At 48.5% G+C, this 27,800-nt stretch overlaps 1 protein-coding gene across 3 annotated transcripts in view; it reads right to left on the reverse strand.

Annotated features, from left to right (window-relative positions):
• The window catches only part of MAP2K7 (mitogen-activated protein kinase kinase 7), a 68,963-nt gene that overhangs the window by 34,119 nt on the left and 7,044 nt on the right, over window positions 1-27,800 (reverse strand). For 2 of the 3 annotated variants that reach the window (XM_077838863.1, XM_077838861.1), the window contains exons 2-8: window positions 20,089-20,136; window positions 3,588-3,732; window positions 3,022-3,088; window positions 2,342-2,455; window positions 1,630-1,749; window positions 1,250-1,357; window positions 554-733 (exon numbers count right to left, since the gene is read on the reverse strand). In XM_077838863.1, coding sequence (XP_077694989.1) covers window positions 554-733; window positions 1,250-1,357; window positions 1,630-1,749; window positions 2,342-2,455; window positions 3,022-3,088; window positions 3,588-3,732; window positions 20,089-20,136 — 782 coding nt within the window. The remainder of the gene's footprint in view (window positions 1-553; window positions 734-1,249; window positions 1,358-1,629; window positions 1,750-2,341; window positions 2,456-3,021; window positions 3,089-3,587; window positions 3,733-20,088; window positions 20,137-27,800) is intronic. The other variant, XM_077838862.1, reaches the window with a different exon arrangement.

Below are 27,800 nucleotides of genomic sequence, written 5' to 3' on the forward strand. Positions count from 1 at the left end.
AAGTTCCAGTGTGGGAGGTTCAGGTTGGATATTAGGAAAAGCTTTTTCACTAGGAGGGTGGTGAAGCACTGGAATGGGTTACCTAGGGAGGTAGTGGAATCTCCTTCCTTAAAGGTTTTTAAGGTCAGGCTTGACAAAGCCCTGGCTGGGATGATTTAGTTGGGGTTGGTCCTGCTTTGAGCAGGGGGTTAGACTAGATGACCTCCTGAGGTCCCTTCCAACCCTGATATTCTATGATTCATTCACACCAGCTGAGGATCCAGGGCAGGAGTCTTTAGATCTTGGCTCACTTATGTCATCTCAAGCATCACAGCTCCCCCTAGAGCCACCCTGGAGAGCTGCTTCAGCTGGCCATTCTTAAGAGGTCTCCCATCTCAATACTGACCAAGCCTCACCCTACATAGCTGGCAAGATCAAAGGGCACCCCATCCCAAGAAACCACCCATCCCTGGGGCTCAGGTACCCACAGCTGCCAATTAGCGCACAGGCAGCCTGAGGCCCAGCAGCACCCTCTCTGAGCCTCCTGTGGGTTATGACACGGCCCAGCCCTCACCGCCATGTACGCCGCGCAGCCCGCACTCCGGGTCTTGGCCTTCGAGTCCACCAGCCTCCCGCTGATCCCGAAGTCACACAGCTTTATCTGCCCCCTCTCGTCTAGCAGAATGTTGGAGGGTTTGACGTCTCGGTGGATGACGCCATGCTTCTCCTTCAGGTAGTAGAGCGCCTTGACGATCTGAAAGGACACGGCATTTCCCAGAGTCATCCCACTGCACCCACCTGACCCCCAGGCTCACCTCAGGAGGATCAGCAAAAGGAGGGGCCAGCTAGAAAAGACAAAGAGATCCCAGGCTCTGTATGCAGCAGGGAGGGCTTAGCCCCTCTGTACACAGCTCTGCAGAGAGCTCAGTTCTAGGCCCATCAATCCCAGACTTCCTGTCCTGGAGAAGGGAGGAGCCAGCCCCCCTCAATCCAATGAGATCGGATTGCAGGATCAAGGCCCCAGGCATGCATGGGGTGCTGTGCAGAGATCAGTGGGAACCAACCTGAGGCGAGAGATCTCTCTCTCCAGGAGCCCTCTTCCCAGCACAGACCCTGTCTGCACAAAGCCAACCCAGCTACCAAATGGGAAAGTCCGCTGGTGTGTCGGGTCCCTCCCAGCTGCTCACGTGGGAGAAAGGTTTGGCAGGTGCCCATCATGCTGCATCCAGCCCCACTTGCCCTTCCCCGACCTCCCTCCACCAGAACTCACTGCCACCGTCATCTTCCCCAGGATCCTCTCGGGGATGGGCCCCTGGATGCGTTTCTTGAGCTTCTCCGCACATGTGCCCATCAGCTCCATGGCAATGAAGACGTCTGTCTGTGTGGGAGGGAGACCAAGGCCAGGTTACCATGGGGTGCAATGTGTGCTTGGCTTTCCAGACAATTTTGCGGAAAGAAGGTGGAGGCTTTGAGTAACGTCACACCACACTGGGGACGGGCGTCGGAAATCGAACCCGGGACCTCTCTACAAGCACAAGCCTCGGCTACCTGAACTGGAAGAACCAGCTCTGACAGCTCAAGGCTGTAGCCAGGGCGTGCAGCCACAAGGGGGAGATGGAGAGCTGCAGCGCGAGCGCAGGGGGCTCTTACATTGGTGATGAAGGTCCCGAAGCACTGGACAATGTAGGGGCAGTCGTGGCTTTTCAGCACCACATCCAGGTCCATCAGGATCCTCTTGTTCTCCTCCTTGTTACCTGAGCGACGCATTTGCTGTGGGGACCAGACAACAGGAGGGGATTACAGAGCGGTTCTATGAGCGGAGAGCTGACTGCAGGGGTGAACAGTGACACCTGCTCTGCCCCGCCATGCAGGGGACCGTATAACCCCTTGTTAATTAACGCGGATGATTCCCCACCCACGTAGGGCAGCGTTATCTCCAGTTCGGAGGTGGAGAAACTGAGGCACAGACATGAGGCATGACTTGCTCATGGTCACACGGAGTCAGTGGCAGAGCTGGGAACAGAACCCAGGAGTCCTGGCTTCAAGGCCCCCCCTATTCCAACTTCTAGACATCACTCCCCAATCAGAGGCAAGAATAGAACCCAGAAGGCCAGCCCTTGCCCCCCATGCTCTAACTACCAGACTCCACTCCTCTCCCAGAGCTGGAAATAGGACCCAGGAGTCCTGACGTGTAGTACCGCCCTGCTCTAACCACTAGACACCACTCCCCTTTCAAAGCTAGGAATAGAGCCCAGGAGTCCTGATCCTCTCCTCTCCCCATTCAACAACACCCCCACCCTTCCTGATGGAACTATTCACCCCTTGCTTGGTCTGTTTTTAAGGCCCTGCCCCCGATGCTCACCTTCACGGCTATGATGTGTCCTGTTTTCTTGAATCGCATCTTCCACACCTGACCACAGGTCCCACTGCCAATCTCGCCCAGGTTCTCCAGGTCATTGATCTCTGCTTGGTACCGCTGCACAGAGACACATACACACAGGGCTACAGGAGGGGCCATACAACGGAGCCCATGTCTATACGCAGGGGCCCAGCAGACAACCCTGAGCTAGGACAACTCCCAGTGGTAAACTCCATGGTAAGTATGCCAGCCAGTGGGGTACCAGGCTTCACTGACTGGCACACTAGGTTCCCCCTGGCCTCACATTGTACCCACCTGCCAGTTCTCTAACCCACAATGGAGATCGAAAGGGCAGGGAATCCTCAGTTCCCCTCTCCCTGCAGGATGGGCATCCCAACAAGGGGCAGCATATGCATGTGGTGAGGGGCGCTTGCCTCATGCAGCCTGTCTTGGGGCAGAGGATTTTGTCTCAAGCCAGAACCACACTGGGATCACTCACCCAGCCGTGAAATGCAGCCACCTCAGAGTGGGATTTGGCAGCTGTTCAAAAGCACAATGCCACACAACAGCGTAGGAGAGGAAACCTGATACCAACCAGGGATACTCTGCAATAGTTGGCACCTACAGTTCTACTGACAGAGCAGCACTGAGAATATGATCCCTTTGCACTTCTTCCAACTCACCTGCCCTCCTATGGTCAGGTAACCCGTTTGCTTCATGATTTCCTGCAGCTTCTGATCTATCTCTATACTAGAGAGAGACATGGAGAAAGTTTGGATGGAGACAACATACCAAATCAAGTGACTCTGGCTCCGAGGAGGAGGAGGAGGAGCTCTCCTGCCAGGTCAGAGTCCAAACTAGGCACTGGCTGAGGACCCCAGCCCACCTGTAACAGCAGGCCCATCAAGTCTAGTGGTCCCACCGCCCTGTGGCACTGGATTAGCCCAGTGATCTGTCTAGCCCACCAGAATAAGGTGGGGAAAATCTCACTGGCTGAGCCAGGTGGCCCCGCTCGACCTCTTTGGCCGAGCCAGGTGGCCCGCTCCACCTCATTAGCCAGGCCAGGCAGCCCGCAATGCCAGTTTACAGGACTCGACACAAAATAGGTGATTGGTGCAGCAGCTGCATTACACGCAGTACCCTGTACAGGGAGCCAGCTAGCCAGGCCAAGAACAGCGGCCCCAGGGGTTTCCTTAGCTCAGCCCCATCACCACCACTTGGGAGGTGGTGTCCTTTCCCCACCACTTACCTCTCCATGCTCCTGGGTATAGGGAAGGGTGGCTGGGGCAGGCCCAGCATGTGGCGGGGACGTGGCTGGTGCGTTTGATGCTGGGGAGAGTTCTCCGAAGAAGAGGAGCGGCTGCTGCCATCGTTCGCCAGGGGGAGCTGCAGGGCTGTGGGAGTGAGCGAGAGTCAGGCCCTCAGATGCCTGGGTCCCTTTCCACATTCTGCTCCAGAGAACCCCTCCTCCCCCCGCATCTTATAGCCCCAGATCCCTATCTGTGTTGCATGGGGTTGTGAAGGCCTCGCTGAAGGGGGGATGCGATACCCACAGCCATGCTGCTTACTGTCCAGCATCCCGACTTCCAACACGTCCCATCGCTGACACTGTGTCCATCAGAGAGCAGAGCCCTGTGTGGATGCCACTAGCTGCTGGAATGCACAGCACCAACCCTTCCCCTCACCCTGGGCCATGCCACCCTGGAGCAGATTGTAGGGACCTATGTGGACCTGGCCTCCATGGGGCGACAGACCAGGTAAGACATAATGGGTCTTCTCTGTATTTAAGTCTCATGATTCGATAAAGCAGATTTTCCGACCTGGGCTGCAAAAGCCTGTTTTCCTCTCATACTAGGGTTGCTCACCCCAGGCCTCAGCAAAGTGGTTAACAGCTGTTGGGAGCGACTGTGCTGTGCTGGAATCCCAAGTGCTAGATGTACACGGACCCACAGGATACAGCTGGGTTTGGCCTGCAGACTGGTCACCGCAAACGATCCTGACCCTTCCGAGCAGCTAATCCTGGTGGGTTTTATAGATGGCACTTGAAGCAGAGACAGAGGCAGCTGGGTGATTTGTCCGAGGCCACCGCAAGTTAGGGCGGGGAACCCAGGCATCCTAGCTTGAGATTTAACCACACAATGGGCGTTGTGTAGCTAAATCCTCCTAGCTGCTTTTGCAATTCTCAGCCCTGACTACCAGCTGGCTGCCCACACTCCCTGCTATACCACTGCTGTAATTCAGCCAACTGGCAAAGACTGGCAGCATGCCTTAAATATAAGGAGTCCATCAGGTGAGATTTAAGGAAGTGGTCAGTGATGGAGCCTCTTCAGGTGTGTCAGTTTCCTGGATCAGTTTCAACATAAACCGATCGTCCCCATGTTAACAAGGGAGGCAGCTCTGCCACCAAAAGGCTGGGAACCTGCCGGAATGAGAAGAGGAGAAAGCAAGGCCCACTGTTTGCCCCTGGAAGTTTGAGGCAAAGTTTTACTGGGGCAAGTCCATGAATGAGCAGGGAGGTCGTTGCAGTTGTTACCCGGCCTTACCACATTCAATACCACACTGGTAACGGGGAAGAGGGGAAGGACTGAATCTTTCCACAGGCTTGAAATAAAACAACCCCTCCCGCATACTGGGGCAGGGAACCACGTGAAGCACAGAGCGTAGCTGGGGCACACACTCAACAGCTCAGAGCACAAGTGGGAGGCCCCTTCTGAACTTCTTCCTGCTCACGGGCCAGAAACACAGAGCTATGGCCTCTGCTTGCAGGAGCGCACCTGTAGTTCACATCCAGACCTCACCGCCCAAGTGGAGGAGCTGTCCTCAAGAGACTACAGATTCCAGCATACAGTGCTGCCAGGTCTTGGAAGAAGGTGGAGCACAGCATGCTGGGACAGGTAGTCCCTCCTCCACCCACAGCCTGTGCCCCCTTGTTGAAGGTAGGGAGGCTGCCTGTAGAACTCGATGGGTTGTGCTTTGGCTAGAAAGTTGCTGTCACATTCTGGCCTCACTCTGCCCAAAGCATCACCCCAGAGGCCAGCGAAGTTACCGCAGGTCAGTGGAATCCGGCCCTCGGTATTTAATATTATGCAGCTGACCGCAAGCAGGAGCTTGCTAAAACCATCCCACCTCAAACAATGCCTAGAAACTCCCCAAGCCAGCTTTCAATGGCCAAGCCAAACTACCCTAGGCTGTTAACCTGGGCTGAAGGGAACACCCCTCACCCCAAGGGCAAGGCCACTTATGGAACTGTGGGGTCATTAGAAGAGAGTTCAAAGCATGTTGTACCCAGGAGGGAAGGGCTGCAGCTGCTGCGACAGGAGAGCTGGTGAAGGGACCTGATCCTTTCAGACAAAGACATCTAATGCCCATTGACTGAGCCAGAACTCAATTCCCACACACAGGTTAAAGAAGAACCATTTTCCCACACTGCCCCAAGCAGCTTGAATCTGGTCAATTTCAATAGCTTGAAGAGTCTTTTACCAAACAAAAATACTTTACCCTCCTAGCATCAGAGGATCTCAAAGCACACTGGCAAATAAGCTCTGACAAACCAAGCTATTATCCACCTCATACCGAAGGGTCACCAGTGAGAGACTTGCCCAGGGCAACCCCAGGAGAACCAGAAGTAGAACCCAGGAGTTCTGGCTCAGTCTCTTTTGCTGAATTTGTTCTTACCACAAGTCAATGCTCCCTTTATAAATTTGCTTCCACACTTGCTGGTGTATCCAAGTGCTGCAATACTGGAATGGATAACTGCCCAGGCCAGGACTTGAAACTGCTCTACTCCCACATGAAGTGATCCAATTCCTCGTGGATTTTTTAAGATCACTCAAGGCTCACTTTGAAAGGTCCCACCTGACTAAAAATATGGGGCCAAACCCTCCAGCAGTGTAAATCAGGGCAGTGCTATTGACATTAGTGAAGCCATGCTGGTTTACACTGGCTGAGGACTCTGCCCATTGGTTTTTAATGATAAACTAAGTTGACATGTTCCCTCTGGCTTTAACTGCTGCTTGTCAAGGTGTGTGAAGTTCTCTCCCCATCCATGCACACAACCCCCTCCCCTGCCTGATTTGCTCCGTCATGTCATGATCCAAAGCGAACCACATCCCAAGGACTTCAATAGCATCCGATTCCAAGCCCATTTAAATCGACTTGAGTGGACTTTGGTTAGACAGGGTGGTGCAGTAGCTAGGACAGCTGGAGATCTGAGTTCTGTTCCTGGCTCTGCCACTGATTTACTGCAGGGTCCTAGACAAGTCACTTCCCCCTATCTGTGCTTCTGTTTTCCCTCCCACCCGTGGCCCGTCTTGTCTGATTAAACCGTAAGAGCTCTGTGGCATAGACCATCTGTCTCTGCATGCTGTGCCCAGCGTATGAGGGTCCTGATCTCAGCTGAAGCCTCTTGGCACTAACTGTAATATAAATATTTATAATTAATACTGAGCTCCACAGAAACTGCCCCTAGTTCCAAGCAGCTCACACTTAGCTCTTCCATTGCACTTTCCACCAGTAGATCACAAAGTGCTTTACAAGAGAGGGCAGTATTATACCCATTTTACATATGGGGAAACCGAGAGGGGACATGACATGCCCAAGGTCCCAAAGCAGACCACAGATGGGACTAGAACCTATACCCCTTCTATCCCAGCCCAGGATGTGCTGCAGTCAGCCACACTTCCCCCCTAACTCAGTAGGAGCGCTAGGTACTCGAAAAATCTGGCCCAAACTGAGCCTGGAAGGGACCTGGTTCCCAAATGCTGGGCTCTGAAACCACAGTGCAACTGGCAAAGGGAGCGCCAGTGCTTAGCACAGAAGATGGGCAGCCAGGACTCCTACCTGCTCCACCACTCACCTACTGGGTAACAGATGGCAACTCATAGCGGCTCACTGCCAGCGTTAAACACCTCACTTCAACTGAAGCAGGGAACGCCCTGGCTCACAAAATGCCACTGTCTGTTCTTTCTCATCTATTTGCTTGGTGCATCTGACATCACTTTCTACCTGCTCGGTTTCAGAGGAGTCAGTTTCCACCTTTGTTTGCCTGGGTTCTTCCAACACACAGCAGGGGAAGAGCCCGTGCTGACTGCTGCCAGACCCCAGTGAGATCAGGGTCCTATTGTGCCAGGTGCACCTGTAGATCCCCCTTGTCCTCTGATCAAGCCTGGGGCCCCCATTATAATGGGTGCTACAGACACCTAATGAAACACCTGCCCCCAAAAGCGCACAGTCTAAATAGACAAAGGGGAAACTGAGGCACAGAGCAGGGAAGTGATTCACAGGAGGTCACACAGCAGTTCAGTGGCGGAGTCGTGAACAAAACCCAGGTGTCCTGATTCCCAGGGCAGTGGCTGATCTGCTGAACTGCATGCTGCAAAACCACAAAACTTGGCAGGAGGCCTCGGGGACAGGAATCTGCCAACGCCCTGTCTGCACAGTGGGTTTGCCCCAGTTACTGCACTACTGCGCTGACAGCCCGAGCCAGGTTCACACCAGGTCAACCCGGCCTGTCATTGAGGAAGTGTGGGCTGCGTCAGTGGTTTGCTGTGCTGCTGCCCCACCAATGGCTGAAATCCCCACTTGTGGAAAAGGCCTGAAAACCACAGCTTTTTAAACACAGACCAGGTCTGGAACTGTGTGCCTTTAACCTCATCTCACTCAGCTGTCCACAGGGGAAATGATACATACCTCACAGGGGCGCTGGCTAGGAGATCTAATGTCTGAGGGGTGGCACGGGGTACCAGGCTAGGCCTGCTCTGAGCCCCACGGATGGTTGGAATCTCCATTTGTCCACCAGCCAGTTTTGGAAGAGCTGGCCTGACTGCAAGGCCCTGGATAGATCGCAGTATCAGTGTCTTGGTTACCCACCAGCAAAACAAGGCTAACGCTGCCCTATAACCCAGCCTCCAAAGGAGGCAGTCTGAATATTTGCCAAGTGGCATTACTGCAAAAAACTTTTGAGCCCCTTGGTTATGCATCTGATGAAGTGAGCTGTAGCTCACGAAAGCTTATGTGCAAATAAATTTGTTAGTCTCTAAGGTGCCACAAGTATTCCTTTTCTTTTTGGTTATAAAGGAAACACAAGAGGAAGCTGCTGGACAAATCCCTCGAGAATCAGGCCATGATGGAAACCGAGACATCCCACTGCTTATTCTATTTTAATGGGGCTTTAGCAAACAGGATTTGATGCACTCCCTGGGTAATCTGGCTTCACAGCCTCCCCTGAACCTTTCGATATGCTCAAGAAATAGCTGCACTATAGTGTAACTCCAGGACAGCGTTGGTTTCAATGGGATGCTTTCCATGGCTAGGTTTGTAAAGGAAACAGGAGTGGTATTCATTAACACAGAGGCAGGCTCTTTCTCCTGACACACGCGAACTGGCTGTATTGAACCCTGCAGGATTAGCATCCCTGAAAAAAGGCACCCATTTTTCTAAGCAGGGCAGTATTAGGAGTCCGAGGCTTGCCCCTTTAGCGGGTTTTCTCTCTCCAGGGTAAGCTGTATTCCTTCGTCTTTAATAATCTGTCTCCTTTTTCGGGGGAGAGGGGTAATGTGCTCCATTAACACCTTCTAATCAAGGCCACATTCTAATCAAGGCACAAGGTACCATTGTAGTGAATACGGTTACAAAACAGGATAGACCCACTGGGCCCGATCCTGCCTCCAAGGAACTTGTTGAGAATTTTCTGACAAAACGTTTTCTTGGCAAAACTGAAAGAGTGCATGGGAAAGGTTTGGTGTCACCGAATCTCTTGATTCAAAACATCTTTGGAAAAAATATCAAAATTGTTGAAAGGTCCCTTTTTACAGTTCAAAATGACTTTCTGGTTCAAAATTTTAGTTAATTTATACTACAAACAAAGATTTAAAAGGCTAAAATCAAAATCAAGCATTTTGAATGGATCGAAACAAAACACTACAATCGACACAAACCAAATTGTTTCCCCTGGATTATTGAACATTTGTGAAAGTTTTCCTAATTTTGACTTTTCATCCTGCTTTGGATCATGGAAAAATGCCAAAATCTTGAAAACTCTCACAGGACAAGAAAATCACTTCCTGCCCAGCTCTAGGGCCGAGCACGTTGGATCTGATCCAGCAAAGCCGATGGAGGACCTCAACACCTTGCATGACTGAACTGCTGGACGACACAACAAATTGTCCTTAAAAGTACATAGATTTTAAGGTCACAAGGGACAAATGTGATCATCTAGTCTGGTTTCCTACATGACACAGGTCTCTTACATGTGTTTACTGTCACAAGATGACTGGTCCCTTTAAGGGGGGGTGAGGTCCAGTGCATCTGGACTGACACCTGCTGCCCAACTGGGCATAAGGGAAGGCCCAGGGCCTTATAACAGGGCTGTGCAGGAGCCTTTATTCCCTGTAGTGTCTGTAGGCATCTGTCAACACGCACCTGCATTTATAATGCCCAGGTGCCTACCTTATGCCCAACTGAGAAGCAGGTATCAGTGCAGGTGCCTTGGAGCCGGCCCCCTCTTCAAGGGGCCAGTAGCCCTATGACAGTTGCTAACAAGACACTGATTAGAACAAAAAATGTGTCAGTCTCATTTTGCTTTTAACCATTTAGTCCATGGTCCTTTTGGTGTCTCACAGACAGTGAAACTCGGCCAGTCAGTTTTATGTTGCATTTTTATTTTGTTTTATTTTATTTTCTGATTGGATAGAATCACAAGGCTGCTGTATTTCAGTCAGACATAGGGGAAGGTTTTAGAAGGTTTTCTAGTCCAACTTGCTGTATAAAAACAGGCTAGCGAATTTCACCCAGTACAACTGGGTATCAAATCTAAACTTATTTAACACTTTAAGGAAAAAGAAACTCAGGTGAAATCAGCTGTTCGACCTCAGCTGGTAGAGCCAGTTTTTCCCACAAAACACAAATTTAAGACCTAAATTCTCTGAGAGACTTTCCAGGGCCCAAGACTCACACAATCACATAATGTAGCTAAAAGCTTGGTCCTGCCCCATTGGAATCATTCTGCCAGGGACTTCAAACGGAGACAGGTCTGGGGTCGCAATGCTCTGCAGGCAGCTATATTTGCTTGAGGGGGTCTCCACTACGAAATTGTAGGCAAGTATCCAGATCCTAAGCTGGTGTAAACTAGTATCTTTCCACTAGAGTCCATGTGGCCAGATCCCCAGTGGACATAAACTGGCATCTTTCCACTGATGTCAGTGGGTCCAGGTCCCCAGATGGTATTAACTGAAATCTTTCCACTGGAATCAATAAGGCTAGATTCCCAACTGGTGTAAAGCAGTCTCAACCAATTGGAGTCAATGGGGCCAAATCCCCAGCTGGTGTAAAATCAGTGTCTCCACTGAAATCAATGGGACCAGATCCCCAGCTGGGGTAAACTGGTGTTGCTCTACTGAAAGCAGTGGGCCAGCTGCTGTATCCTGGCCTAGCTAAACTGGGTACCTCCACTGGAATCAACAGAGCTTTATATAAGTCAAGAATCTGGACCAAAGACTCTTCAGCACTCGAGTCTGATATGTGCTCCCCCTCCATGCACAGCAGTGGGAACTCCGAGGACTCGAGTTCTGCTGTGCAGAGAGGAGAGGCAAATTCTGCCCCAGGGGCTCAATCCTGTCAGATGCTGAGCCCCTCCTGTGCACTACTAAGTGCCCCCAGCTTCCAATGGCCTCAGCAAGGTCGCAGTCACTCTGCACAATGCAGGATCTGGCCCTAAGAAGGCAAGTTCCATATAAAACGTAGCAAAGGCCTCTAGTAACACAAAGGGGGTTTCCAATCCAAGGCTACGAGGACGCACCTGTGCAATGGTTATTAGGGATTCTGGGTGAGACTTTCTGAACTGCCCAAGGAATTCAGGCGCACAGCTTCCACTTACTTTCCAGGGGGTTCATGCTCCTAAATCCCCCTGTGTGAATGGAGCATGGGAGTTCATACTGTATTATCCAAGGTGATTCCTGCACATATACTCGGGATTAAAATGATCACCAAGGGAGGGCTGGAGGGAGCTGCCCTCCATGCCAAGGACCATAGGCTGGGATGTGTCATATAGGGAGCACAAAGTGGGGATCGTTCTGGATCAGAGAGTCACACCCCTAGTGACACGTTCCCTGCAACAGCAGAGGCAAGCAGGGCCAGGTGATGGGGGCTGGGGAAGGAGGAGTGGAAGTCCACACTCCTGCCCATTTAACAAACTCCAGAGTAACTGATGGATAGAAGAGCCACCAGGACGCTCCGATTTAAGAGCAGTTGGACATTTTCCTGATTAAGTCACCTGTGTTAAAACAGAGCATGGGCTGCCTACAGGATCTCCAACATTTAGGGACCATACTGCCACAAGGGGCCACTGTAATCCTCCGGCTGACCACCTGTGTGACACAGGCCAGACAATTTCACCCAGCCACCCCTGCACCCAGCCCGTATCTGGTGGTTGAGCAAAAGCCTATAATTCTGATCTCTGTGACCACAGGTTTTATTACCATCTGTATCTCTTCACGATGTAGTTCAGCATGCAAGACCCCAACCCCAATCCCATCCCCACCCCCACCCCCGGTTGCTTCAGCCTCCCCACTCCCCACAATTCGAGATCAGACTCCTCCCACCTGCCCTTCCCCCATTCCATTTCTACAGCACACGCCTTGCTCATGCTCTCCATTCCAGAAGCCTGCATGCTACTCTACTGGTGGGGCATGCAATCTAACAGCTCCCGGGTTTGTCGGATGGAGAACCAACAAGGCAGGGAGGGGAAAACATGCTGCAGGCAGAGGTCAGCCACTCCAGTGTATGCTCGGAGGGGTTAAATTAAAGGGCAATGGGGTTGGGGTGGAAAAGAAAGAAGGCAGAGGGGGAGCAGAGAGGCTGCCAGTGAACATAAAACCAAGGGTGTGAGTAGGACAGGATGGCAGAGAGAAAACCACCATTTAGGCCTGGTCTACACGTAAAACTTATCCTGGAATAGCTGTCTCGGTTAAGGGTGTGAACCCCTCCACACCCCGCAGCAACAGAGCTGCGCTGACAAAGCCTCCAGTATGCATGCAGCCATGTTGAGGGAAGGGAGCTTCTGGCGGCAGAACTAACGCTGGTGGTCCTACAAGAGCAGACAGATTCCTTCTATCCGTGTGCACTGCATCCACACTAGGGGGCTACACCGGCACAGGCTCTGTAGTATAGACACAGTATGTGACTGATCGCATGGGGGTGTGCAGCTGCAGGCAACTTGTGCTGTTGGGGACTCCCGTGGGCTGGGCTAAGTGCCCAAAGCAGAGGATGGATGCTGCATACTGCTCCAACCAGACTTGGTCTCTGGGTGAGGACGGGCAGCCACGGGAGAAGCCACCTTCCCACAGGTCACTTGAGCATTACGATGATGGCCAAGGTCTTATCTATTTGTCCCAATCCCACTACTTGCACATGCTGGCAAAGCCGTGGTTTGCACCAGTGCAGCATGAACACAGGTCAAACTGTGTCGAAGCCAACCAAGGCTTGCAGCAAGGGGCTTCCACCGGTGGCTGGCATCAGAGCAAATCCCCACCACTGGCAAAGCAGCACAGGGCATGGCCAGGGAGAATAACAGGATGAAATGTATTCAGGAGGAATTTAGGCTGTTGATGAGAAAAATGGTTGCTGACAGTTTGACCTATTCAGTGTGGAATGGTACCTCCCGTTTCCCCCCCCCCACAATCTTTGTTTGGGATATTTAAAACCAGACCGCCCAAAGGGCCCTGTAGGGAACGATCCTGCACTAGGCAAGGGGGAAGTAGGAATTAACCTGATGTCTCACACTAGGGATTCTGAGGCAGTTCCTCAAAGCATTCAGGCTCCTAACGTCCAGTGATGGGGCCCGTTCCTTTCCTAGCAGACAGGGAAGACAATTCTTTGTAGGAGGGCACTGGGTGGAAATCCCAAGTTTATGACCCAATTATCAGTGAATTGTGGGGCATATTTTATCACGTCTATTGCAGTATCATCTAGAAGCCCCAGACATGGGCCAGGACCCCACTGTGCCAGGGGCTGTACCCATGCTCTGGCGGGGTTTAGACTAGGATTTCCAAAGGAGCGAAGTGGCCAAATGCCGCTGAAATTCAATGAACGTTGGGTACCTATTTCCTTTAGGAACTTTCAAAACCCCAGCCTTCACCGCTGCCTGCTCTGCAGGTACAACCAGACAGACAGACGAGTGCTGGGAGACGCCCCCACTGCTCTCAGGGGAACAAAAATCAGAGTTTGCTTTTGAAACAAAAAAATCAGGGGCTAAGGGTTTTTCAAAGGTGATTTTAGTGCACAACTTCTGAGATCCTTAAAGGGGTCTGATTTTCATAAGGGAGGTGGGTGCTCAGCTTTTTGTGAAATAAAAAAGAAAAACAACTCAGGCCCTTTTAAGGTGACACAGGTTGCTTTCCCCTCTCCCCCAAATGGAGTCACGCAAAATCAACAGCCACTTTGGAAGATCTTGGCCAGGATCCCTCCCTACTGGATTGGAACGGAGAGGGCGATGATGGTCTATTCGCAACCCACCTGCACTGCTACTATTCTAGAGTCAGATGCTCTCCTGGTCCACTTTGTCAGTGATCTGGTTCCAGTCCTGGATGATCTGCCATGAGTTTCCTTAGAAATCGGGCAGTTTCTGAACCCATCACCAAATATCAGAGTTTAAGCACCAGGGAGATATGCTCCATGTGTTGTCTATTTGCTAGCTAGTTTTTAATTAGCTAAAAGATGGATTCTAATTAAAGAACATTGTTGGTACTTCAGACACTCAATGTCAGGGCCCCCATCTAAGGGCTGCTAGGCCTTGAGAGCAACACGAAAAGGAAGGAACTGGCAAAAGGAATGAAAGAGAAACACACAGAGGAAAAAAAAACTGGAGGTCAAACAAGGAGTAAAAGGGGACATTAAAAAAAATATACCAGGATGAGGGCACCTCTCTCTGATGGAGTAAAGCTACAGAGAGCTGGGATCAGAGTTCTTGTGGGCTACATGGGCCCAGTAATCCCATAAGGACTACAACTGCACCTCGAGAGGCATCTCCTAGAAGCAACTGGCACCCTCCAAGCAGGCAGCAGAGGTCTCTGCAGCTAGAGGTGCCATGAAAGAGACCAGAAGTTCCTACCTGCTTCAAGCAGAGGGAAAAGTGGGGGGGTGACTGTGTATTGTGCCCATTGACTTCAGCAATTTCAGGAACATGGCAACAGGCAGAGCTACCTCCCCAGCAGGACTAACGCAGTCTGCGCACAAATAAAGCCATGCCCGCTGACATGGCTTAACACCCATGGCAGCTCCTCCCAGGACTGGGTCTCTGAAAAGTCTGATCTGACCTTATATTGCAGATCTGCTCCAGCTGAAGGCATCTGATCATGCGTGAGTCAGTAGGGAGCAGAAAAAATAAACTAACTCTTCTCTCCACTCCTCACCCCACCACTTCTACACTAAGCCCAAACTTATGGCAGCTGAAAGTGTGCACAGAAGGGCTGGTCGGCATGGGAACTTACAACAGCATAGCTCTGTCTCAGGGGTGTGAAAAATCCACATCAGAGGGATGTGGATATGCCAACCTTACCCCAGGTGTAGACACCACTGGGTCGATGTAAGAATTCTTCATAAAACTAGCTACCACCTCTTGGGGAGGTGGATTACCTAAGCCTATGGGAGAACCCCTCCTGTCAGCGTAGGTAGCGTGTACACTGAAGCGCTACAGTGATTTAAGTGTAGACATACCCTAGGTCAGTGGAAAGGGTTAAGCTGCCTTTAGTTATGGGTGCATTATCAATTTAATCTGGAATTCCCAAATCAGTTGTGAAAATCCTCACCTCATGCCCAGATAGCGTGTAAGATATTTGGGCACAGGGACATTTACAAATGCATTAAAAAGCCCATTATGAAGTTGCACAAGAGTCAACTGTACCTTTTTAGGGCTTTTAAACAATTGGGCCTAGTATCCAAGGATCACAAAGTGCTTTGCAACAGTTACCCTGGTGAACTAAGGAAATAGCTACTATTTTCCAGGTGGGGAAACTGAAGCACAGGAAAGTGACGTGTCTAAGTCAGTGGCAGGGCTTGGAATAGAATCCAGGAGCTGAGACAGCAGGCCATATACAGAAATCAGTGGCACAGCTGGACACAGAACCCAGGAGTCCTGACTATATATCCCAGCCTGGTCAGATCATACCGCCCCAGTCAGCAAGGATCAGTCCTGAGATCCCAGCTGATTGGGGTGGTCTAGGCTGACCAATCCGTGATATGTAGTGTGTGTATTATAAACATTTCTGCAGGACTCTGATAGTCTCTTAGACAAACTGGGCAATGACAAGAGTCACTGTGGGTCTAAACAGGACATATCGTGGCAGCCCTGATATTACCTTGTCTCTCACCATTTTGGAAACTCTTATTTGACGAATCAGAATTTCGGTACCCAATTACGTTCCCCCTCCTGCCAGTCAATCATCTTGCATGAATGACTTCCTGATTAAAGCTTTACGGGAAGTAACTGAGCTGCTCTGAAACAACAAGCCTGCAGCCAGCAAACAAACTTAGGTCAGGACAGAATTTGGATGGGAGACCTTCAACAGAAGGCCCAGGGTGTGACAGGTGCTCAGTACCAATCCCAAAGCCACAGTGTGAGAGTGCTGTGCTGCAGAAGTTGCTATCATTTGAAAACATCCTGACCATCTGTACTCCTTAAAAATCCCCTGGCACTTCCCCTAGAAGGGAGGTTTTGTTTTAACTCTAGTGTCCTAGCAAAATTTCAATTCGAGTACTTGCAGATGGCCTACTTAAAAATCCTCCTCTTGAATTTTCAGCTGGATACAGTAATGTAATTTCTGCCTGCAAACAATTACGCTGTTAAAGAGCCGCAGTGTTCCAACCCAGACGTGGCAGCATTTCAATTCTGAGTGAAGCCATCCAAACACATCCATCACCTGCTTCCCAGAGGGGCCCTGGGAGAGTTAAATGGAGGAACGTTTATGAACCATGTTGAGATCCTTGGATGGAGAGTGCTAGAGGAGGGCCAAAACCCCTCTGTCTCTGTTTTCCCCCTTTGTTTATTTCAATTGTAAGCTCTTAGGGGAAAGCACCTTCTCTTCCTCTGTGTTTCTACAGCACACATTGGGCCTTTGGTCTCTGCTGGGGGCCTGCAGGTGCTAGTATAATAAAAATAGGTCAGAATTTCCAAGAAGCCCAATGTAAGTGGGACCCATAGTCCACTGAATTTCAACAGCTGCCTAATTCCCAGCTAAAATAAATAACACTAAAATATTTTGGATTTAAAAGTGAACAGTAAAGCTTTCTAAAGATAGACTCCCCCCACCAAATCAGTGACAACATAAGGCGCAGACATGCTGTCTATAAATCTACCTAAGTGTCTGACTCTGCTGCCCATCCCCCTAGAATCTGGGTGCCCTCCATAGCTCAAAAGCAATAGCAATGGGGAGTCTTTGGAACTTGTTTGCAGAGTCAAAACTGCTCATGTTTCTGATCTGTTTATTTTTAAACATTATTAATTTGTTCTTTTTCTTGGTGGGAGGGTTATGAATGTCATTTTTAATTCATCACCATACAGCTGTTGTTAAAAGTTTAGGTTCTTACAGACCTGCCAAGACCCAAGTCTGGCATTCCCGTGACCACAGTAATCCCTCCAGCAATACCAGGAATTAAACTGTTTCCCTGTCTTAAGGGCACATGATGGCTTTATGTTTTTCCGCAACGGATGTTATGAACTCTGCCCCTGGCAGACTGAAAAGCTTTTCAGTTCCCCCTTTAACTGTGAACATGGTGGGTTTGAGTGTGACCCTCACAGGCACGAAGCACATGGCATTGCTTCCCATGGCAAAAAGCTACATGACAAGTGCATAGAGACTTGGGTTTTAAAGGATCATTTCTGAGCCTCAGTCTTACCACAGTCCAAGGCTCTGGGCATGCTCTTGGAGCGAGGAACTTTCTGATCCCCAGCTCTGGGAGGAGAGTGTGGCCTAATGCTTAGAGCAGGCCACAGGGAGTCAGGATTCTTGAGTTCTATTTCCATTATTAAGGTTTTAATAAAGGCTCATCTACTGGGCTACTGAGCACCCTGGTAGCAGGGGAACATTCTAAAAAAAAAAAAAATAAGAGATAGCTGTATAAATAATACAATCAATAGCCACTGTAGAATCTCAAAGCACTTCACAGTGAATACTTATCTACCTAACAAAAGAGGGTAGCCCCACCTCCATTTGAGAGCTAGGAAAAGAAAGGTACAGGGAGGTGAGGGACTTGGCCAATGTCACCCCAGAGGCCAGGAGCGGAGCCAGGAACAGAACCTCGGTGTCTGGATTCCTGGTCTGCCGTCGTAATGGGGGCAAATGGATACCTTCTATACAGATGCTTCGAAAAGACTGTGTCAAAGGTAGGGTGGTCACCAACAGGAGGCTCAGAAATGCTGGCGGGAATCGCCATGGCATCTGAATTTCTGATTACGGCAATGAAACCATGTGTTCATTGCACTGTTTCAGGAGAGGGCAGTTCAATGCAATACGTTCAAGGCTGGGAATCAACAAATACGGTATTCTTTTTCTGGCCTAGAAAAGAGACAATTCAACTTTTTAAATAAAAAGAAATACTATTTCATAGTTCACTGTCTGGGAAATTCTGCAGGGCATAGTCTATCAGCACAGTGTTACAATTTGACATCGATGTGTGGGAGAGATATAAAAGCACAGGAGAAAAAGCTGTCAGATCATTGTACATTTAAACTAAACCTTTCGTCCTGAAGGATCCCAGAACACTAGACTAAGCAGCTACAACACAAACCCAGCATTGGGATTGCTTCACCTGCCACTCTCAGGTGCAGCTGACTCTGGGATCAGCAACACAGCTGCTTAACAGTGCACAGCAATGCAAAATCACTGCAAAACAATCCAGTGTTGGGACTGCTTCGCAGATGACAGTCAAATGCAGCTGAAACTGGGGTGGAACGCAAGAGCTGCTTAACAGTGCACAGACTCTCTAAACAACAGGTTAGGGCAGGAAGTGAAGAAACCTGTTCCCAAATGCAGCTGCAGGGGGAATTTAGGCAGACTGGAGGTAATAAATAAAACTGGCGTCTGGAAACCAGGACTACCCCGCAAATCTCAAAGAGCACAGTGAGATCTTTAATGATCATAAGACGTCATAAACGCCTTTCTGCGTGGTCAAGCGCTAGTGTTCAAATATCCATGAGTCTGGTCCCAAAAATCATGAGACTGGCTTTAAAAAAAAACTTTTTTTTTTTAAACAAAAATTATTTTATTCAAAATTTTATTTGCTTTCTGATTTATGAGCCTTTAGGATTCATGTTTTTCAGCTTCTCTCTGCAGCCATGAAGGCTGAAAAATTATTTGAAAAAAAGAAAGCGGAGATCCTCATGGAATCACATGACTCCAAGAGCTGAGGCTTTAAGAAACACACCCAATATTGTGAGACTCAGGATAAGAGCGTAAGAACTGGGGACATGGCCAGATAGCCATTCATCCAGAAGATGGCCCCTCTAGCAGCACATCACCTGCAGAGAGCACACAGTCTTCAGAACTGACTCAGTGAGAAGAGTACCCCCAAATAAGCCATTAAAACCACTTCTTGGGTTGCCCATCCAAGTACTGACCTGGTTTGGCTCGGTTTACCTTAGGAGATACAAAAGACTCTCAGCCCAGGATGGTAAAAATTGGGAAGGGCCACTTCACTCCTCAAAGTTGGACTCTCGGGGAAGCTCTCTGCTCCAGCCAAGGAGATACGGCTGCCCATACAGCTGGAGAGTCATCTTGTGGTTAAGGCATTAGACTGGGACTCCCTGTCTGATCTGTGAAATGGAGAGAATAACTCTTCCTTTCACACACACTCAGCTACTTAGACTAAATTCTTCAGGGAAGGGACTCTCGCACCTGTGCGTACGTAGCTCCTGACACAGTGTGACCTGGATCTCAGCTGGAAGTCTCTAATACAGACAATAATCACACTTTAAGATTCCTCCAGAGGTCCCAGGTGGTTCTTCAAATGGGAATGTAGATGTTCTGGGTTTTCTATGTGCAAGACAGATAAAAATACCTCCCACTATTGTGCTCAGCCACGTGGTGGCCATCCACCATATTTAATTCACGGCTGTGCCGTCGACACAGTATCTAAGCCTTCCCCAGAAATCCAGGCCCTCGTGGCTATCAAGGAGTGCACAGCACTCGGAGAACAGGGATGTCAGCCCAAATGTCCTGACAAAAATTCTAACATGGAAAAATTACATTTTGCCTTCCTAAAATTGCTGCGGTGGTTTCAGTTGGACATGGGATTCTTCTTCACTTGCTAGCTTACAATGCTGAGAGCACACTGCTGGTGTGTGCTGGTCAATGGCTGCTGCATTCCAGCCCAGAAGTGGTTGTGTATCAGTGGTGGAGGTGAGGATTGCCTCTCTATAGTCTGGGGTTGTTTAATACTTACCTGCTTCTGGAATGTGCTTTGAGAGCCTCAGATGGCAGGTGCGGTGGTCAAAGCTATTCCAGTGGTGGAGGGACAGGAAAGCATGTGGGCAAGCAGAGCCATGATCCTACGGGAGGCCTTAACTAATGCTGTTCCTAGCTGTAAATGGTCATGTATGCTCGATCAATGGTGGTGGTAACAGGTGGATATGGGAAAGATTGGGGACGGGAGGGGGAGACAGACAGGAGGGAAGTCAGACAGGTGGCATTTCTATGCAGTTGAAGGAAGCGTTAAGTAAATGATGCAGGAAATCCAAGCTGCGATGATAAAAAGTTTGGTACCTGCTCGTTGGGACGGAGCGGGAGCAGGGCTTAGAGTGATCACAATAACTGGATTGGGAAAAGGAAGAAAAAAACAACACGATAAATCACAACAGAAACAATCGAGTCATCAAAAGAAATCAAATCATATTCCGGGCGGGGGGCGAACTGATTCCAGGGTGAGGGATGGAGAATGGTGAGAAACCAACAGATGGTGACAGACAAGGTGAAAAATGGGATGCACCATACAGTGAAGTTCCTGGGAGCCCTGGGCAGCCATTCCCCAAGTGTCTCAAATATGCAGGCAGCAGCTGTTCCCTTCCCATCTCCTTCCACTGCAGCAAATTCTCCGTAGGCCATTCATCCATGCTGGTACCCCAGCCTCCCTGCTAACCTACCTGGGCCATGTCCCTGTTACCTCCCTCCCATTAAGTCAGGCATGTTCTGCCCCATCACAGTGCTTGGGCTGCTTACAATTTGGAGAGGCTCATGTTTCTACCTCCTTCCCAACATAGTCTGCAGGATTAATCCAAGTCAAGAAAGAACCACTGTGATCATCTGTCTGACCCCCTGAACAACAGGGGCCACATTTCACCCACTCAACCCTGCACCTGGTTAAGATCAACTTCTGGTTAAACCAAGGCAGGATCTTTTAGAAAGACATCAAATCTTGGAATTATAGACTTCAAGTGACAGAGAACCCACAACAGCCTCTGGTAAATTGTTCCAGTGGTTAATTCCTCTGCACCTTATTCCTAGTCTGAATTTATCTTTCAGCCACTGGATCAAGCAATGCCTTTGTGTGATAGATTAAAGAGCCCTCTACTATCAGAGCTTATCTCCCCACATACAGACCACGATCAAGCCAACTCCTAACTTTTCTGACGATCTCAGAGAGATTGCGCTCCTTATGTCTCTTCTAGACCCTCTTCCCTATTCTGAATCTTTTCCAATTTTCAACATTCTTTTTGAAGTGTGGACATCAGAACTGGATGCAGTATCTGTTGATGCTCTCACTAATACTGTATACCGAGGTTACACCATCTCCCTACTCCTACTTGATATTCTCCCATTTACAAAGCTAAGGAGCGCAATAGCCCTCAGCCACAGCCCCGCACTCAGAGCTCACGTTCAGCTGATCATCTCTCATGACCCAGAGTCCTTTTCAGAGACACTCCTTTCCTGGATACAGTCCCCCATACTATTACGATGACCTACATTCTTTGTTCCTAGGTTTATGATCTTCCGCTGTACTAAAAAACACATGTTGCTCAAATGAGTCCAGCTCACCAAGCAATCCTGAGTACTCGGTATAACTTACCTGTCCTTATCACTAGTCACCATTAAACCAACCCTTGTGTCAGTTGCAAATTTTACCACCACATTTTATCTTCTAGACCACTGACAAATATATTGAATAGTATTGGGCCAGGAACAATTGGGACCAATCGCACTGGGCCAGGAACATTGGGACAATTACTTTTGGAGATCTAGCAATTAGCCAGTTTCCAATCTATTTAATGCTGGCTGCACTGATTTCATACAGTACCAACATTTTACTTACACAAAGCACAACAGGGGTATCACAGATTCCAAGGCCAGACAGGACCGTTGTGATCATCTAGTCTGGCCTCCTATATAACAGAGGCCTGAGACCTGCCCCAAAATAATTCTTAGAGCAGATCTTTTAGAAAACCGTCCAATCTTGATTTTAAAAATGGGCAGTGATGAAGAATGCACCACCACACTTGGTAAATTGTTCCAATGGTTAGCTACTCTCACTGTGTAAAAATATACACCTTACTTCCAATCTGAATTTGTCTAGCTTCAACTTTGTTCCTGGCTGCTTAAAGTGGTACAGTTGCCTGATAGGATTAAGAGACAGTAGCTCATCACTGAGTTCACCAGGTCTGGAAATTCTGCTTGAGACTCTTTCCCACGGATGTAGGCAGGCGTCTGTCAAATCATTCACTATAATTACAACCCCAGAAGGCATACAACAGCCGACTTTTCCACCCCTCCCCCAACCTGAACAGAAGTGGCCACCCCTACCTCACATCACCTTTCACTTCCCGGCTCAGTGAGCGTCTTGTAAAAGGAGAATTAAATGAAGTTCATAGAACTGTACAGAATCCAAAACTGGTAGCAGATGCATACATTGGCACAAAGCACAGCTCTGCTCCGAAGAGCAACTTCACTTACTCCTCAGGCCTGCCTCTGTTTATGTGCTGGAGTCCGATCTGCTGACTGAAATAACTAGAAGACAATTTCCCTGCTTTTTACTCCTCCTAGACCATGGGGAGAGCTGGATGCGCTTTCTTCTTGTCCATCGCCAGGATTGTTTAAGTTCCAATCAGTTATGCCTCGACAAACGCACTAAGGGGACAGGAATCACCAAGGGTCACTTGCCTTGTGTATCTGCAGATGATGCCCAAGAAGAAATAGAGCCAGCTTGACTCTCAGAACCCAGGTTTAGTTTCCAGCACTGGAAATTAAGGGAAGGGCACGCCCATCTGATTGGGGACCACTGAGACACAATGAACATATAGCCCCTTCCCCCGGGGCCGTTTGGACAGCCACTTCTCAATTGTACTCCAAGTGGACGTGAATACGTTTTCAAATAAGAATTGAATGTCAGCAGCTCTTTCAGGTCTCTGCCAAAATCATAGTTCATGGGCAGCAGAAGCCTATGAGGTAGTGGAAACACCCCTCCTTAGCCTCTGATGCTCCCACACAGTGAAACTGACATGCTCATCAGAGTTGCAGCAGAGCAACTATGGCTACTGCTAAATTCCAGCAGCAGCTAGAGCTCTCAGTCAGGTTTAAAGCCCCATTCTGCTGGGTGCTGTACTAAGAAAGCAAAAATCATCCCTGCGCCAAGGGGCTTACAGTCCAAGATGCAACAAACACAGCCTTGCCAACCCATTTAACTGCTTTGTAATGTTCCTTCAGGCCCCACTCCTGGAGTCATGGAGTCTCCTCTTTCATTTTTAGAAAAGAAAATAAGTTTCGGGGCAGGGGACTGAAAAACATGACCCCCAACAACTCAAAAAACAGAAGGCAAATAAACATGAAATTCATATTTTTTTCCAAATCTTATGTTTTTTATGTCAATCTCACGACTGGGGGTGGGGCTGGCCTATGATTTTTATGGTAGGTGGTACCACAAACCACAAGCTCAAAAATGTGAATAAGAACAAAGGTTAACATAGGCAGATGTGGACACAGCTGGAAAGCTCTGTCGGTTTGATTTCTTTTATATGTAAATAAGAAATATAAAAGAACAAGAGCAAAAATCTCTGCTGGCTTTCTATCTACAGGTTCCAAGGCCAGAAAGCACCACTATGATCATGTAGTCTGACCTCCTATATAACAAAGGCCACAGAACTTCCACAAAATAATTCCTTTTGAAGTAGAACTGATCTTTTAAACAAGCATCCAAACCTGATTTTAAAATTGCCAGTGATGGAGAAATACAAAAAGAAAGAAAATAAATGGAATGAAAGAAAATAATGCAAAACCAAGCAAGATTAGTCTGACCTAGAGGCCATCCACCCACTAGATGGCAGGGATGTCATGGCCAGGCTTGGCTTACAGGAAGAACAAGCCATGGACAGGAATGAATGGTGATGCTGTACTGCTCCCAGTGTCTGCAAAGATGCTCTGGAATTAAAAAAGGAAAGTGATGGAGAATCCACCACAGCCCTTGATAAACTGTTGCAATGGTTAATTACCCTCTCTGTTAAAAAATCTACACCTTATGCATGTTATACCTTTGTCTGCTAGACTGAAGAGCCCATTATAAAATATTTGTTCCCGGTGTCCATACTTACAGACTGTGATCAAGTCATCCCTTAGCTCTATATTTGTTACACTAAACAGATTGAGCTCCTTGAATCTATCAGCTGGCATTTTCCTGTAGGCATCTCCAAATCTCAAGGAGGGATCTGAAGCAAAACAGGATTTGCAGACAAGTTTGGAGGGGATGTCCCATGCCTAGGAGGATCAAAAATGTTTGTGGGAGAAGTGTCCACATCAACCAATTAAGTGCCTCCTTTCATTTCCCCCCCCCCCTCCCACTTCTTCACTCACAGCATCTAGTAACAGACATGCCACTTTCAATCTATTAGAAGGAGTATATCCCCAGGGCAAATTGCTTCAATCATTTCCTTGAACTGTTCATTCTGTGTGTAGTATTACGAGCACAAAAGAAGGTTCTCTGCCATTCGATGGCTGTTATGCCACAATCACCCACTGATCTTCGACCTTGTCCCAGATGGCACACTAAGACCACCTGTGAATGAAGACAGCAGGGACTTACACCATCATTGTGGCTACGTCTTGACAACAGCAACCTCAAAAAATGCCTTGCTTCAGGATCAAGCTCACCTATGTTTTGTTCATCCATTTCAATAGCAAGAGTTTCATTCAATGGGGCCTTTGATCTTAAAACCAAAGAAACCAATCTTCTAGTCTTTTAGAGATGGGCACAAATCCCTTCTCTCTTGTCGCTCAACAACTCTTGGCAATGTTCACACTTTACTTCAGAAGAATGATCTGATTTTGTTATTTCAGCCCATTTTGATTGCTTGCTTTCTACTCTTTCCATCAACATTAGGCAGGTCCAGTCAGAAAAACTCGCGGTGATGGCTGGAGCGTCCATTTGCAGCACTGATCAGTGGCTTTCACATTTATGACAGAATAAGAACAGCTTGGAACAGTCTTCCAAGAGTAGTAGAGAGAGCTAACTACCTCATTCGTTTTAAGATGCAGCTTGATGAATTTATGAACAGGATGATATGCTGGGGTTGCTTGCGACAGTAGGAGACTGGACTTCTCAAACCAGGAGGACCCTTCCAATCCTATACTCCCAAACAACCCTCAACCCGAATTCAGCACTGGCGACAAAGAAAGTAAGATGAGCTGGCCAGCTTCATACAGAACCACATCAACAGATCCACCTCCCCACAGTTCCTAGAATCTAATAAACCAAAACCCACTAACAGTTCACTCCCATCTCTTCAATACCCCCTGATTCCACCACGAGGCCCACACCCCTTTCAACCCATTCTCCTTTCCCCTGTATGCTTCTTGACAGCTAATTCTCCACTGGTTTCTTAACAGACCTAATAAGACTCTTAATGTCCTCACAGCTTCCTTTTAAAATTGCTTTCTGTAAAGGAAAAGTGGAGCTATCTGAGCCTGATGTTTCAAAATATCTTCCTCACTGATGTTAGGTTCAGAAAAATACTTCACAGGAAAAATGCTGTCTATAAAAAAAATGAAAAAAACTAAATCACCCAAGAAATTCACTGGGCTGAATTGGTTTTTGTTTTCTGGTTTCTACACCAGAGCACATTTCTCTCTCGTTTACTCAATTTAACCCAACAGCAGAAGGGAATATCCCAGTGGCGAATCTGTTTTAGATTGTGAAGTTACATGGGAGGGGTGGGTCTCTAGTGTGCTCCACCCACCACCTGCAAACTGGTCACAGAATTCAGGCCCTGCGGCTTTAAGAAAGATCTCAGCTGAGGAAGGAGAAATAGAAATCCAAACTCAGCACTGGGTGGTTTAATAAGCCCTTCGATACTGGATTCAGTTAAAATGCAGCAATCTACACATCCTTCCGTTAAGATCTGAGCTTGATCCTATAAGCCTCCCTTTACTGAAGTGTGCAGACCTGCTGTCTTCAATGGGATTACCCACCCGAGTGAAGGCTGCAGGATTAGGCCCAGCAAGTTACTTTTGTTCACCTTCAAGCACAGACCATGCTCCACAGGCATCAAAGCTTAGCTGCCCAACAGGTTGGCTCTGGAAAGACATACCAGCCGCAGCTATAGCAACTAGCCTCCTATTCTGTCCCCCACCACAGTGCATGCAGTTAAATCTATCACTTCTTCAAGAGCTCAAGGCTAGAAGAAAGACAACACAAACAGAGCAACCAAAAAGCCCAGTCACCTCTGGGGGAGTCTCTCATAAGACTGATCAGCATTGTGCAAACTATCCCACGCAACACTGCTCTGAGGGGAGGCAGACATTTCAACAGTCACACACGAGCTGTTCACAACTCTCTCCGATTCGTTTAGCCCGAATATTAAGGTGCGGCTAGGGTCAATGGGGCAACTGTATACCAAGAGCCCCTCTACAGTCACCATAAGGTTCACCTCACTCTTACCACCGGCTCCCCCACACAGTCCTTTGCTGTGCCACATCTGTCAGAAGATCCTTGGGGCTGGTCCCTAAAGCACTGTGTGTGTTGATGCCATAGTAGATATAGGATGTTCCTCTGAGTCACAGATTCATAAGACCACAAGGGACCATTGAGATCATCAAGCCTGACCTCCTACCTAACGCAGGCCAGAGAATTCCACCCTGTGATTTCTGCACTGACTCTGCCTCTTGCAAATAAGCTTGCGCACCTTTGTGTAGAAAGACATGTAGTCTTGATCTAAGATACTCTTTCTACTGCCCCAAGAAACCGTCAACCCCACTAACTCTGCAGAGCTATGGAGCACAAGCTGGATTCTCTTTGAACGCGATCTATTTATTATAGGTGGCAAGACCTGGTGGCAGAAAGAACCCAGCTGATTTTCCCACATCTAGTTCGGTGCTCATATGGTCCTTGTACTTGTAATATCCGACAGCAGGACTGGCTGAGAAGGGGGAAAGTCTCTTCTGACTTTAAACTGATCCCATTCAATTTGGATATGGTACAGGGTGAAAAGATGCAGCATTTCTGCCAGAAGCTATTGGTGCACAGCCTCCACGAGTCACCAGAAGGCAATGCCGATGTTCCAAACATCTCTCAATCCTGGTTTCACAGCATGGAATCTCAGTGATTGCTGTGGACAACATCAGGATCCTGGAGCCTTCTAACTGGAGCGGACAGATTCCCTTAGGTTGTTATTCCCTGGACCCTACTTTCACAGAGTTTAAGGCCAGAAAAGACCAATTCGATCCTCTAGTCTGATCTCTTTGCCTATCACAGGCCATTAAATTCCAACCAGTTACTTCCTGTAATGAACTTGATACCTTGGGTTAGACTAAAGCATTTCAGTCCTCAGGTTGTGTACCATAGGCAGAGAACAGGCAAGACCAAGGTGCCACCAGGAAATGAGGTAAGACATGCCCAGATGATCCCAGCAGGCAATCCACACTCTGTACAGCAGAGAAAGGTGAAAAAAAACCCCAACACCCCTATCAGAGGACTCAATTGTGTAGCCTGGTTACAAGACAATGAAGGGGGAAAGAGGGTTTGCCTGCCAGAGGGGAGGAGGAATTCAAGTGGTACATTGAAGCCAAGAGGTGAAACAGAAGATTTAGCTTTATTGATGGGGAGACAACTTCACAACAAGAAGAGCTATTAGATTGCAGAAGGGTCCTGAGGAAAGCAGCAGAAGCCCCAAACTTGGGACATTTAAAACGAAAATGAGTGAAATACCACAAGGAACAATCCTCCACTGAACTCCTTAGGGAGTTGGAAATTTTTCCATCTTTAAGGCACTGATCCATTCAAGGGACTCCATACAGGCGTAAGAGTTTAAATTTATGGAGGAGACGGTATGATGGGATAACATGATTTTGGAAATTAATTAATCTTTAAATATTCATGGTAAATAGGCCTAATGGCCTGTGAGGGGATGTTAGATGGGGTGGGATCTGATTTACTACAGAGAATTCTTTCCTGGGTATCTGGCTGGTGAATATTGCCCATATGCTCAGGGTTCAGCTGA

This window comes from Eretmochelys imbricata, chromosome 20 (genome assembly GCF_965152235.1).
Source record: "Eretmochelys imbricata isolate rEreImb1 chromosome 20, rEreImb1.hap1, whole genome shotgun sequence".
NCBI classification, from domain to species: Eukaryota; Metazoa; Chordata; order Testudines; family Cheloniidae; genus Eretmochelys; species Eretmochelys imbricata.